Below are 14,118 nucleotides of genomic sequence, written 5' to 3'. Positions count from 1 at the left end.
GCTGATATTACATCCTTGGCCTTTAACAAAGGTTGGTAAAAGTAATGGTCAAAATTGACCATTGCTGCTTGTTTTTTCATACTAATGAGAGATATGGTCATACTGCTCAAGATGGTCAAAAATCTATGCACCTAGTTTACTTTAGATTTCAGAACTAAGAGAAAACTTTTCTTGATAAAATTGTATTCCTTCTCTTATTAATAATTAGGCATTCTCCAAAGTTTCATGTTTCCCTCTGGTTTAAGCAGCCTAGAAGCTCAGAGTCGTTTATGCTTTTAATTGCTAGCATAATCACTCTTCTTTAGCCCTTTCTATGAAACATATTTACAACTTAGATCTTGTACTCTTTTACGTTTGTTCCATTTGATTTTAGTTTACTAAGATTCTTCCCTACTACATTCAGAGGCAGAATACTTTGTCAAAGTTGAGTGAAAGGAAGCCATTAACTGTAATATTGGGAGCATCCAATTAGTGGTACATGTTTGCTGGGAAAAAGCATTAAGGCACAGATAAAACAGAAGTAGTGTGAAGGTATATTAAGATGTAAGTCCTTCAGATGGCAGCTGGGTATCCCCTTAGTTAAGTATCAGAAAAGTTTATTTTCCTGACACATGTATGAGGGAGTAAATAAACCTGAAAAATATGATAGAAATAAAGCATGTTGATGGTGCAAACATTTGAGGACAGAAAAAAACTTTATTTGACTTGGTGCAAAAACTACATGAAAACATAACTTCCATTTCCATTCTACTGGATTACAGATTTGTTTGCCAGAAAAGAGGTGATGAATTAGCTCTTCAGCATTTCCATTTCAATCTGTGAATTTTGTTTTTTTTCCCTCCCTTTTCAAAGAGAAATGTGATTTTGTTGATCGAGTATAGGTTTTGGAGTCAAATGTTTCATTAATTTAAATCCTGGTTCTGCTAATTATTTATTTTGAGAATATTACTTACCCATATTGAGCCTAGGTTTCTCATCTCTTAAACGAGTGTAACAATACTTCTATTGTACCTTTGTGTGATAAATAAATAATATTGTATATAAAACATTTAACTTGGAGCCTGACAGATATATTTTCAAAAGTATTAGGGATAAACAACGTAAAGAACACTTCATAGAAGGAGGCTGGCTACCTTAACTTTTTTGGACAGTCTTTAATAACTGACACATTTAACTCATGTCTGTCTCCTGATAAATGTGTAGATTCTGAAAAACACACTGAAAGTAATAGTTGTTTGTTGAATGCTTAATGTGAATACTGCCTTGGGTGAACTCCTTTGTATGTGTTATGTTCAACTCTCACAGTAATTTTGTAGAAAAGAGTATGTTATCCCAATTTTACATCTATGAAAACTAATATTTGATAAAGGCAAAGACATTGATATATCGACTCTCATAAGCTGCTGGAGTTTCCAACTCACTGTAAATTAGTATTGACAGAACCTTTCTGGAAAGTAATTTATCAGTGTAAGTAAAGAATTTTAAATACATTCATAATCTATAATTCATTAACATTATTTCTAAAAATATGACTTAAAGTCACCAGATAACAAAGATGGACAAAAACTTTAAAGATGCATATTTAAAGGTTTATAATTAATTACATAATAACTGCCAGAAAGTATGCTACAGGAGGACAAGAATTATTGTCTGTTTTGTACACTGCTGCATCGCTAGACCTAACAGTGCTTAGAACAAAGTAGGTACTCTATAAATGTTTATGGAAAGCATGAATACATAGTTAGTGGGAAAATTTAAATACACAGATTTCTAGGAAATAGAGTAGTAGTTAAATATATGAGTACAAGGATAAATTGCAAATTCATTTAATTTAGAATTTAAAAAATTAATGGAAGTTCTGTTTTTTTAGTGGCTGAAAAAGACCTTATTAGGCTGACTCTACCAAAGATAATATTTAATCCGTGGACCTAAAAAGGAATACACCAAAAAGTCAAAATGTGTATCTCTGGGTTTGGGGGTTCACTTTAATTTTTTTTTAATTTAAAAATATTTCTACAAAAAAAGACACATATACCTTCATTAAAAAAAAAAAGATAAAATAGCATCGTTGTGTTTATGTTTGGATATTACCAAGTTGGGCTGCCACCTGTATTGTCTATTAGGGTTCTGACCACCAAAAACTGCCCTGGCAGTGCCCAGCCAGAGCTGCCCTGCCCCACTAATTCAGCCCAGCACAGTTATTTGCACAAATCCCAAATTTTCCTTTATGATTTTAATTCTTAATTTTAAAGTCTGTTTCTCTCTGTTCGTGGTCTCATGCCTTATGTAATGAATTCTACAGCTTTTTTCTTAGTGCCCCTTCTGTCACTGGAAATCAAACTGATGCTACATCCGTGATTCTGAGCTTAGATCTATTTATGTTTAGTGTCTCCTCCCATTTTCTCTTTAAACGTGGGTCTCTGGACACATAGCATTGACTGTTCCATGCTTTGCTCTTCAGCTGTCCTTTCTTGTAGCACAGGAGTCTCTTCCACTAGAATAGCTCTCTGCTGCCACCTTCTGGTATCTGGCTGCTAAAGCCAGGCAGCAGGTCAAAGGTGACTTTCAGTGTGGGCTCTTCCCAACCTCTTGAGATGCTGTCACCCCCTTTCCCTCGGCTTCTTTCAAACTCTTCAAAGTGATCTTTTTATACATTTTTATTTACTTTCTCCAAAACCAGAATTGAGTAGTTGAAACAGAGACCTTACAGACCCAAAGTCTAAATTATTTACTATCTAGCCCTTTACAGGGAAAGCTTGCAGACCCCTGCTCTAAAGAATGTAGGAATAGCAGACGTAGGGAGCAGCCACAGCCTTTAGGGATGCAGGAAAGTATCCACATAAGGATCAATTGTGGAAGAAGCTGCCTCCTGCAAAGCAGAATAAGGCCTCATAGGAAAGGGTGTTCAGTGTTCAGTGGATGGTCCATAAGCAGAGAAACTTGGTGAAGGTTGACTGGAGTTTGAATGGAATTTCTGGGTAGAGCACCTGGCTGGAAGGCGAGCACTATTGGTTCCTCACAGACCAGCTGACAGCAGTTCTGCAAGTGGAAGGAGAAATCAATCGAAACCAAAACAAGGCTGGGAAGCCCCTTGCTGCTGCCTCGTAAGCCCCTCCACGCCCTCTACTGATAAAGCCTCATTTACTCCAGTTGGCAAAAGAAAACTGTTTACATTACTAGATCCAGCTCCGGTATCTCAAATTAGAGTTAAAAATTTGAGCTAAGGATTTAGAGCTGAGGCAGAAATATATAGTCCACATGCAAACTTCTCTGATTCAGTTGGGTGCTACATGTAGTCGAGCACCATGTATTGCATTTATCTGTTATAACTTTGAGTCCCCTTTAATTTTACAGTGTCCCCTACATTTTTGTTAAATTTGTCTTTCATTGCGTAGACATTTTTTAAAGAGTCTAGGCCAGTTACTTTGCAGAATTTCTCTCAGTGTGGACTTATCTTTCTGTTTACTCATGATTACATTCAGGTAAAACACTTTTGGCAGGAATGTTACGTAAGTTATAATATTGTATCAATTAGACATATCACAAAACACACTGTATAAGTTTTTCTCATAACTAGTGATAGTAAGTTTGATCATTTGGTTAAAGTTGTGGTCAACAGGTTTATCCATCTCCCTATTATGATTAATAAGTACTCAACTGAGTGATATTGCAAGAATATGCAACTATCTTTGTTTCCAAAAAGTCTTCATCCAGTGGACTTAGCACTCATTGGTAATTCTTGGTTGAATCCATTATTGTAACAGGTGTGAAATGGTGATGTTACTGGGCTTTCATTCTCTTTACCACGCATTGGCAATTTGAAAAACCGAAAAGCCTGGCACTGGTTGGGCTGCAGGCCGTGTTCCTGAAAAAGGCACTCTTCTTGCAGTTCTTATTCAGTTACTTATCTCCCTGCCTTTCCTACCACCTCAAGTATTTCCCTAGGTCTCAGGGAAAACATCCTATAGGCCTTGTTTTACTCTCCTCAAGATGCTCTTTATGAATGAGAATATGATTATGATATTTTGATGAATCGCAAGTTTCTCATATAAAAAGATTTCTAAAAAACATATTTTTGAATTTGAAAAACCCTGAAATTTTAGCAATTTTTGCTATTTGTTAATGCATTTGTTCAATAAATTGTTCATTCAGCAAATATTGTGTACCAGACAGAGTACTGGAAACTGAGGGTAGAGTAGGGGGCTTACTTCAAAGTGCTAAAGAGTGTGCCCAAGCTGTAGTATCAGCAGTCTTGAGTATTGATACTTTTTGAGTGTTAGTCATGGGGCAAGTGCCATGACATCTATGATCTTAGTTTTCTCATCTTTGAATGTGGACAACTGTAGCTAGGTCACTAAATGGATATGATGATTCACTTACATACAGATGCGTACATGCGCAAGCACACACACACACACACACACACACACACACGCGCGCACACAGGCAGCTCTCACTTTGCACAGCATCAAGTTAGCTGAAACTTGTGCATATCTGAGCCATGTTCCTATTTTGCACGGTCCCCACATGCACAAGTTTCAGTAAGCATAGCATCCTACAAGACGAGGGCTGCCTGTATATATAAAACAGTCTAGGAAATTGCCTGGGATACAGCAAATTCTCAAAAGTGGTACTTATATGATTAAATCCAGAAATCTTTTTACAACTACTGTAGCTCTTTGTCATTGTCCAGCCTCTCTTTTTGAACGTTTTCAATGATAGTGCAATCAGTGTTTTACCAAGAAGACCACACTTTTTTCTTTTTTTTTTTTTCACTTTTTTCTTTTTTAAACATCTTTATTGGAGTATAATTGCTTTACAATGGTGAGTTAGTTTCTGTTTATAACAAAGTGAGTCAGCTATATGTATACATATATCCCCATATCTCCTCCCTCTTGCGTCTCCCTCCCACCCTCCGTATTCCACCCCTCTAGGTGGTCACAAAGTACCAAGCTGATCTCCCTGTGCTATGCAGCGGATACCGCTAGCTATCTATTTTACATTTGGTAGTGTGTATATGTCCATGCCACTCTCTCACTTTGTCCCAGCTTACCCTTCCCCCTCCTCATGTCATCTACGTCTGCGTCTTTATTCCTGTCCTGCCCCTAGGTTCTTCATAACCATTTTTTTTCTTAGATTCCATATATATGTGTTAGCATACGGTATTTATTTTTCTCTTTCTGACTTACTTCACTCTGTATGACAGACTCTATGTCCATCCACCTCACTACAAATAACTCAGTTTCGTTTCTTTCTATGGCTGAGTAATATTCCATTGTATATATGTGCCACTTCTTCTTTATCCATTCATCTGTTGATGGACACTTACGTTGCTTCCATGTCCTGGCTATTGTAAATAGAGCTGCGATGAACATTGTGGTACATGACTCTTTTTGAATTATGGTTTTCTCAGGGTATATGCCCAGTAGTGGGATTGCTGGGTCGTATGGTAGTTATTATTTTTTTTTAACATCTTTATTGTAGTATAATTGCTTTACAATGGTGTGTTAGTTTCTGCTTTATAACAAAGTGAATCAGTTATACATAAACATATGTTCGCATATCTCTTCCCTCTTGCGTCTCCCTCCCTCCCACCCACCCTATCCCACCCCTCCAGGCGGTCACAAACCACCTAGCTGATCCTCCTGCGCTTTGTGGCTGCTTCCCACTAGCTAGCTATTTTACTTTTGGTAGTGTATATATGTCCATGCCACTCTCTCACTCTGTCACAACTTACCCTTCCCCCTCCCCATATCGTCAAGTCCATTCTCTAGTAGGTCTGTGTCTTTGTTCCCGTTTTACCCCTAGGTTCTTCATGATATTTTTTTTTCCTTAGATTTCATATATATGTGTTAGCATACGGTATTTATCTTTCTCTTTCTGACTTACTTCACTCTCTGTGACAGACTCTAGGTCCATCCACCTTACTACAAATAACTCAATTTCGTTTCTTTTTATGGCTGAGTAATATTCCATTGTATATATGTGCCACATCTTCTTTATCCATTCATCTGATGATGGACACTTACGTTGCTTCCATGTCCTGGCTATTGTAAATAGAGCTGCAATGAACATTTTGGTACATGACTCTTTTTGAATTATGGTTCTCTCAGGGTATATCCCCAGTAGTGGGATTGCTGGGTCATATGGTAGTTCTATTTGTACTTTTTTAAGGAACCTCCATACTGTTCTCCATAGTGGCTGCACCAATTCACATTCCCACCAGCAGTGCAAGAGGGTTCCCTTTTCTCCATACCCTCTCCAGCATTTATTGTTTGTAGATTTTTTTGATGATGGCCATTCTGACCGGTGTGAGATGATATCTCATTGTAGTTTCGATTTGCATTTCTCTAATGATTAATGATGTTGAGCATTCTTTCATGTGTTTGTTGGCAATCTGTATATACTCTTTGGAGAAATGTCTATTTAGGTCTTCTGCCCATTTTTGGATTGGCTTGTTTGTTTTTTGTTGTTGAGCTGCATGAGCTGCTTGTAAATTTTGGAGATTTATCCTTTGTCTGTTGTTTCATTTGCAAATATTTTCTCCCATTCTGAGGGTTGTCTTTTCATCTTGTTTATGATTTCCTTTGCTGTGCAAAAGCTTTTAAGTTTCATTAGATCCCATTTATTTATTTTTGTTTTTATTTCCATTTCTCTAGGAGATGGTTCAAAAAGGATCTTGCTGTGATTTATGTCATAGAGTTGCAGAATTAAAAAAGCAACATATCCCCAGTGTTCATAACCTTCTTAGCAGATTCTGGTTGAGAACCAACTATGGCATCACTGGCAGATTGGCACCTCTTGAACACAAAGTCTCTGTTCCATTCCTCTCTCTGTGGAATAGGCGGCTGAGTTACAGAATCTAACAATCCTGTTGCCTGGAAAGTCTCATGGAAAGGCAGACTTTGCAAGGACATGAGAGTCAGAAGACTCTACACTAAATATTCCACTCATGTTGAAGGGTCCTAGGTATCCAGGTGTCACTGAGATCCTAAGTCAATGAGATAAAGTCCCTGGGCTCTCAGTGTGGATTAGCATCCTGCTTCCAATGTGTGCTAGCTTTTTGCTTTTTGGCAATTTATATAATCTGTCCCAGTTTTCCCATTTGCAAAAGGGGACAATAATAGCGATTTCATGGATTTCATTATGAAGTTGAAACAAGGTAACTCTACATAGTAGGCAGGTATAATACTTTAGTCATAAGTCTTAGTAGCACTAATAGTAGTTCTATCAAGGGGATTCATGACGTATATATGTATTGTTTAGTGGACATAACTGCCCAGATTCTACTTCAGGAATCAGTTAAGTCACTTTGCTTAAGGTCATTACCCTTCCTGGGACAGCTCATATCCAACGACTGATAAATAGAGGAGTAGCCTTGCCACCTTGGTCTGACTTGGGGCAAAGCTGAAGGCCCCTTCTTGCTCCAGGACTCCCCATGGAGCTGACTGAGGTTGTTGTTGGGCTGCTTTGCAGCTCAGCCTATGTTTCTGCCCAGTCCTTGATCTTCTCCCTGTCTTCCCACTGGTCCCCGCTCCAGTCCAACAGGAGTTGATTCCAGGTGCACTCCTTAATAAGAATCCTGCATACCAAACCCCACCTCAGAGGCAGCTTTACAGAGAATGCTGTCTGTGACAACAGAACAGGAAGACAAATAAGTCACCTCGCTCAGATATTTCACTGTGTGGCCTGAGACTTGTGACCATCAGAGATCACCTTATATCACTCTTTGGCGTGTTCTAGGATGTTTTGAAGGTCATGGTAAGTCTGTAGTTCTCCTAGGAACTGGCAAACTTCCCAGCATCTTGCCAGTGCACCAATCAGACTTCCAGGAAGTGGGAGGGAGGCGATAGTCCTGAGGGAAGGCCTTGAGCATCTGGCTGGAAATGCTCCCTGTGGCTGGTGGAAGTTGAAATTGGCAGCCCAAGCAGTAAGTAACAGCTATTTTTCCGTTTTGGTGACCAGTCATTTGACCTTGCTCTCTGAGTCACAGAGGTTTGGGGCATGGCAGAAAACAGAGCTTGAAAGAGTTCCCTGAGAGGAAAGAGTGAAACTCCAGATGTTTTTCTGATGGAGAGTGCAGATTTGTCCACTGGTAATAGGTTGAGTTGGTTTTGTGTAGAAATACAGGTTTCAAAATTTCAAGGGACTCTTTCCCTTCTTTTCAAAGAAATGCAATTGTTTTACTCTTGCACCTTTGGACTTCTGGTCTATTTTATTATAATGTCTCATATACTGCCTACAGTTTTTATTGGCCTTATATTCACAAGTTCTTCTTGAACGATGTTAATTTATATAAGTTCAAGGACTTGAATTCACTTAAACAATAGATTTCTCTCTTACTGACAATTATAAAAACAAAACTTCAAAGGATGAATGAATGAATTTTAAGGAAACACAAACTAATCCCCATTGCAATCAGAGTGACCTTTTTGCAACAGACACCTTGCTTAACATTCTTCATTAATTTTCTTACTATGGCTTTAAAGATTATGTATAAGCTGATAGTTTATCATTTCATCTTCATGCCTTACTATTTCCCAACTCATCTCCTTGACACACACACACACACACACACACAAACACACACACACACACATTTTTCAGTTACTTTCAGACAAAGTTCAAATGTAACACTCTATTCTGGAATACAGTGTATTTTTTTCCAGTCTGTAGAGGCATTTTTAATTTGGCTCCATTATTACATGTTTATTTGATAAAACCACTGTATCTGTTGTCATGTTAGAAGAGGCAACTACCAAAGCAATCTGCAGATTCAGTGCAGTCCCTATTCATCTACCAATGGCATTCATCACAGAATTAGAACAAAAAATTTTACAATTCATATGGAAACACAAAAAACCCCGAATAGCCAAAGCAATCTTGAGAAAGAAAAATGGAGGTGGAGGAATCAGGCTCCCAGACTTCAAAGTATACTACAAAGCTACAGTAATCAACACAGTGTGGTACTGGCACAAAAACAGAAATATACATCAATGGAACAGGATAGAAAGCCCAGAGATAAACCCACGCACATATGGTCACCTAATTTACGACAAATGAAGCAAGAACATACAATGGAGAAAAGACAGCCTCTTCGATAAGTGGTGCTTGGAAAACTGGACAGCTACATATAAAAGAATGAAATTAGAACACTACCTAACACCATACACAGAAATAAACTTAAAATGGATCAAAGACCTAAATGTAAGGCCAGACACTATAAAACTCTTAGAGGGAAACATAGGAAAAACACTCTGACATAAACCACAGCAACATCTTTTTTGACCTGCCTCCTAGAGTAATGGAAATAAAAACAAAAATAAACAAATGGGACCTAATGAAACTTCAAAGCTTTTGCACAGCAAAGGAAACCATAAACAAGATGAAAAGACAACCTTCAGAATGGGAGAAAATATTTGCAAATGAAGCAACAGACAAAGGATTAATCTCCAAAATATACAAACAGCTCGTGCAGCTCAATATCACAAAAACAAACAACCCAATTAAAAAATGGGCAGAAGACCTAAATAGACATTTCACCAAAGAAGACATACAGATGGCCAAGAGGCACATGAAAAGCTGCTCAACATCACTAATTATTAGAGAAATACAAATCAAAGCTGCAATGAGGTATCACCTCACACCAGTCAGAATGGGCATCATCAAAAAATCTAGAAACAATAAATGCTGGAGAGGGTGTGGAGAACAGGGAACCCTCTTGCATTTTTGGTGGGAATGTAAATTGATACAACCACTATGGAGAACAGTATGCAGGTTTCTTAAGAAACTAAAAATAGAACTACCATATGACCCAGCAATGCTACTACTGGGCCTATATACCCTGAGAAAACCATAATTCAAAAAGAGACATGTACCCCAATGTTCATTGCAGCACTATTTACAATAGCCAGGACATGGAAGCAACCTAAATGACCATTGACAGATGAATGAATAAAGGAGATGTGGCACATATATGCAGTGGAATATTACTCAGCCATAAAAAGCAAAATTGAGTTATTTATAGTGAGGTGGATGGACCTAGAGTCTGTCATACAGAATGAAGTAAGTCAGAAAGAGAAAAACAAATACCATATTCTAACACATATATATGGAATCTAAGAAAAAAAAATTGGTACTGATGAACCTAGTGCCAGGGCAGGAATAAAGACATAGACCTAGAGAATGGACTTGAGGACACAGGATGGGAAGGGGAAGCTGGGGTGAAGTGAAAGTAGCATCGACATATATTCACTACCAAATGTAAAATAGTTATCTAGTGGGAAGCAGCAGCATAGCACAGGGAGATCAGCTCGGTGCTTTGTGACCACCTAGAGGGATGGGATAGGGAAGGTGGGAGGGAGGCTTGAGGGGGGGGACATGGGGGTATATGTATGCATATGGCTGATTCACTTTTTTGTACAATGGAAACTAACACAGTATTGTGAAGCAATTATACTCCTTTAAAAATCTATTTTTTTTAAAAGGCAACTAATTTCTTTTAAATTATCAAAATACATCATTGTATAAATTGGTTTTAGGTTTAGGTATGTCCTTAGGTGAAGTAATATTTAAAGATAATAGTTTCTTTATCTCCTCTTTCCTTCTTTGAAGTTACTTTTTTTACTTTAGGAGAGTGTAATTTTGATGGGTTGCTATACTAAGAAAAGGAAGGGCTGTAGGAGAGACTTACTGACTTGTTTCTTTATAATGTCTGTGTAGACTCTGTGATATGATGAGGGGTTCAGTAATGAAGTAGGAATTTTAGAGACATTTCTCAACCTCCACTGTTCTTCTTTACAAAGCTATACATCTCTTTTGAATATGGAGGACAGCTTAAATCCAAGACAACTCCTCCCTCACTAAGAGGTTCCAAGATGTAATTCTAAAAGCAGAAGGAAATTTTTGAGTTATTTCCAAATCTGGTTTTGTGATGATATAAAGTACAACTATGAAGAATTTAAGACTCTCTATCCAAGTAGCAAAAGAGAAGATTTTTCCACATATTTTTTGCCCACTAACTTTCAAGAAATGATTTTTTTTAAATAAGAAAGGGAAAAAAAGAAATTTTTCTAGCCAAATGGCTAGAATCTGATCATATTTTGCAAACTTTAAACTTGAATTTACCTTGCCTTCAAAATTGAATATGTTCATTCTGGAAAATAGTATTAAAAACAAACAGATAGTTTTTTAAAAGAGGGATTGAAGACTATCTAGTTTTTCCTGTTTTATTTTCCTACTTCGGTATTTCAGTTCAGCATTATAAAATACAAACTAAATTGAACGGAAATTCTGTATTCTATTTCCTGGTCTTGTAGCACTTACTAATTTTGCCTAAGATAACATCAGGTTTATTTATAAAAAATTATAACACTCAATTTGTAATGAGCAGTTTACTCTTCGTTTTAACCTAAGTAAAATGCATTTTATGTTAGCAGTTGTTTTAAAATGTTTTTTGATATTCTATAAATAAAACCTCCTTTTTAAAAAATTTGATAATATATAGGGCAGAGAAGAATTCTTGAAAAAACTCACTCGAAGTGAAGTGGCTAATGGAATGATGATTCAGGTAATCCCAATTTGGTTTCAATATTTTATTCTTCCTTTAATTTTCATTTTACGTAGCATTTTAAATTTGCCTGTAATGAGGCATCTTTTCACTACTTGGTTTGCAAGCCAGCAGTTTTCTCTCCTTAGTTGATGACAGTTGCCCTCTGTGTACGACTAGCAGTGTCTGATCATGCATAAAGAAACTGACCTCTCATATACATATCTCATTTTGTGGTTTAATGGGAATTTCTGCCAGCCTAGTAAAAGGGCAGTGGGATCTTATTCCTAAGTGTCTCTTTAGTTTGCTTTGTGATGATGTCATGTTTTCTTTACTTTTAATGTCTTTCAATTGGACTCTTTTATTTAAGACTGAAAAGAAAACATGCTATGATATTTCTATATAAAGATTTTGAAACTAAAGCATTATAACTAGCAAAATCAATTTTACTTTTTAAAAAATCTTTATCTACCACCTGCATATCCTTTGGGACCTAGATTGGGTGTTCTGAACACTGGCATGTTTATAGACTGCCTCCCCTTCAGAAATACATAAATATTTGAAACCATTACTATAAAAAGAATAAAATCAAGAGGCAAAACAGTCTAAGACAGTGTTAATTTTAAAAATTATTTGAGATTATCTGCACCTCTGTTCCTTTTTGAGGCAAACACAAATTTTGTGATTTTTTTCTATTGGGAAATTTGATATTTTCAAACATATAAAAGCAGTGTCTCTCTAATTCTATATGCTTGAAAATGCCAAATTTCCTAATTTATTTCTCTCTGTAGATAAGCCCAATAATTCCATAATCTTCCAATCCTTTTTGCTTAATAGTTTGTTATTAACTTCTTGTTTATTAGTTTTATTTGGTCTTAGAATGCAGGAATTACATATATTTCAATATTTGTCATTAACGTGCCATCTAACCTTATTATCCTCCAGTACTTAAGGATATCTGATTTTTATTGTCTATTAAATTTTTTCCTCTCATTTTTTGTAATATTACCTCTGTTCTTTTTAAATATGCTATATTCGTACCTATTGCTTTTTTATGGTGGCATTTATTGTTTTCATTTTTAGACATTACTGACCAGCACAGGATAGAGTCTCAATAAATGTTTAGGTAATTAATAACAATGAATCATTTTAAAAATCTTTGCTGGCAGAAAAGACTCTTTTCCCTTCAAGAAGAGCAGGCACTTGAGAAGCAGGATCTTATGAGAAAGAAAGCAATATATGCCTTAGCACTGGCAAAAACGAAGATACCACTGCTTAAACTAGAAGAAGAAGCTGTAAAACTCAGAACTTGCCACGAAGAACATTCTGATGTAAGCATTTATAATTAATCCAGAAACTAATTTGCAGGAATATTCAGGTCAATAAATCATCTATGCGATTTTACATTATCATTTGGAAAATTATGATTTCACATAGGAAGACACAAAAGCATGGACAAAATAAGTAACTATTTTATGACCACACAACTGATCTACAGTGGAATTATATAGCAAGGTTATTAACGCTATTACCTAGAACTCAACACTTTATCTTAGAAAGTACTTAGGAAAAGCAGTTTTCAAATGGGTGAGTAGTGATTTATCTGGTATGATTACCCACTGTAGTAAATTTAATTCAAAGTCTTCACTGCTTATTAATAAAATTCCAAAGCTACGTTTGCTCAAATATAGAATATAATGCATCTTGACATTTTCGTGGTAAATTTTTGATGTATGTAAATGAAGTTAAGACAGCTAGGATGAAAAATAAAGCAAATGTTAATAAAATATTTTCAAAACAACAAGTTTATGGCAGTAACTGATATTACTAGCCCTTCCCAAAGAAAAATATGCATACATCATATCATTAGTCTTTTGGAGAATTAGAAGGTGTGGTAGGAATTATACATTCTTGTCCTTGGCTGCAGGGAGGATGTACGTATATTCATTTGGGCCATTTTGGCAACAGGGTTTTTTTTTTTTCTTTGCAAATGATGATGTAACTTTATATTCTTAGTCTTTAATAATTTTCAAAATTTCATTATTTTAAAAACTTTGTGATTTTCAAAGTTTTCCTATTACGAATGTTTATTTTGGTCTTCAAAGCATCTCTCTGAAGTAGGCAAGAGAGAGTTTATCTGTAACATAGACATGAGGAAATTTGGGCCTACCTGCATGAAGCCACTTGTACAATGCCATAAACCATGGAAACAGCAAATTCTGAGTGTACTTCTCGGGGCTTGTAAATGCTTATCCTAGAGCTCGTGTAATGAATATATAACCAGTACTAACACCTAGTGATATAAATGATTTTAATAATGGCTCCTCCTTACATTAATGATAGGAGTTTATTAATTGCATCAAAGCCTTGGTGTAATCATCTGAGTATGATAATGAATTCCAGAAAAGATTAATAACTTCTATCTTTTCCTATTTTATAATAGCCATTGTTTTATACCTTCTTGTAGTGCAGTAATCATTTTTGTTTTATTATTCTTTAATAGTGTATAAATCATAAGAACTATTAATTTAACATAAACTCCTTGAAAGAGTAAGTTTTCATACACTTTC

The 14,118-nt window shown here is 36.2% G+C and overlaps 1 protein-coding gene across 1 annotated transcript in view; it reads left to right on the top strand.

Annotated features, from left to right (window-relative positions):
- The window catches only part of CCDC178 (coiled-coil domain containing 178), a gene marked incomplete at both ends in the record, with an annotated part of 378,504 nt that overhangs the window by 119,885 nt on the left and 244,501 nt on the right, over positions 1–14,118 (top strand). The window contains 2 exon segments of the mRNA XM_082667126.1: positions 11,507–11,569; positions 12,718–12,879. Of these exon segments, the coding sequence (XP_082523252.1) occupies positions 11,507–11,569; positions 12,718–12,879 (225 nt within the window).

This window comes from Grampus griseus (genome assembly GCF_964374135.1).
Source record: "Grampus griseus genome assembly, chromosome: 12".
Taxonomy (NCBI): Eukaryota; Metazoa; Chordata; class Mammalia; order Artiodactyla; family Delphinidae; genus Grampus; species Grampus griseus.
Note: the sequence above shows the minus strand (reverse complement) of the source record. Positions and strands in the feature narration are given on the sequence as shown.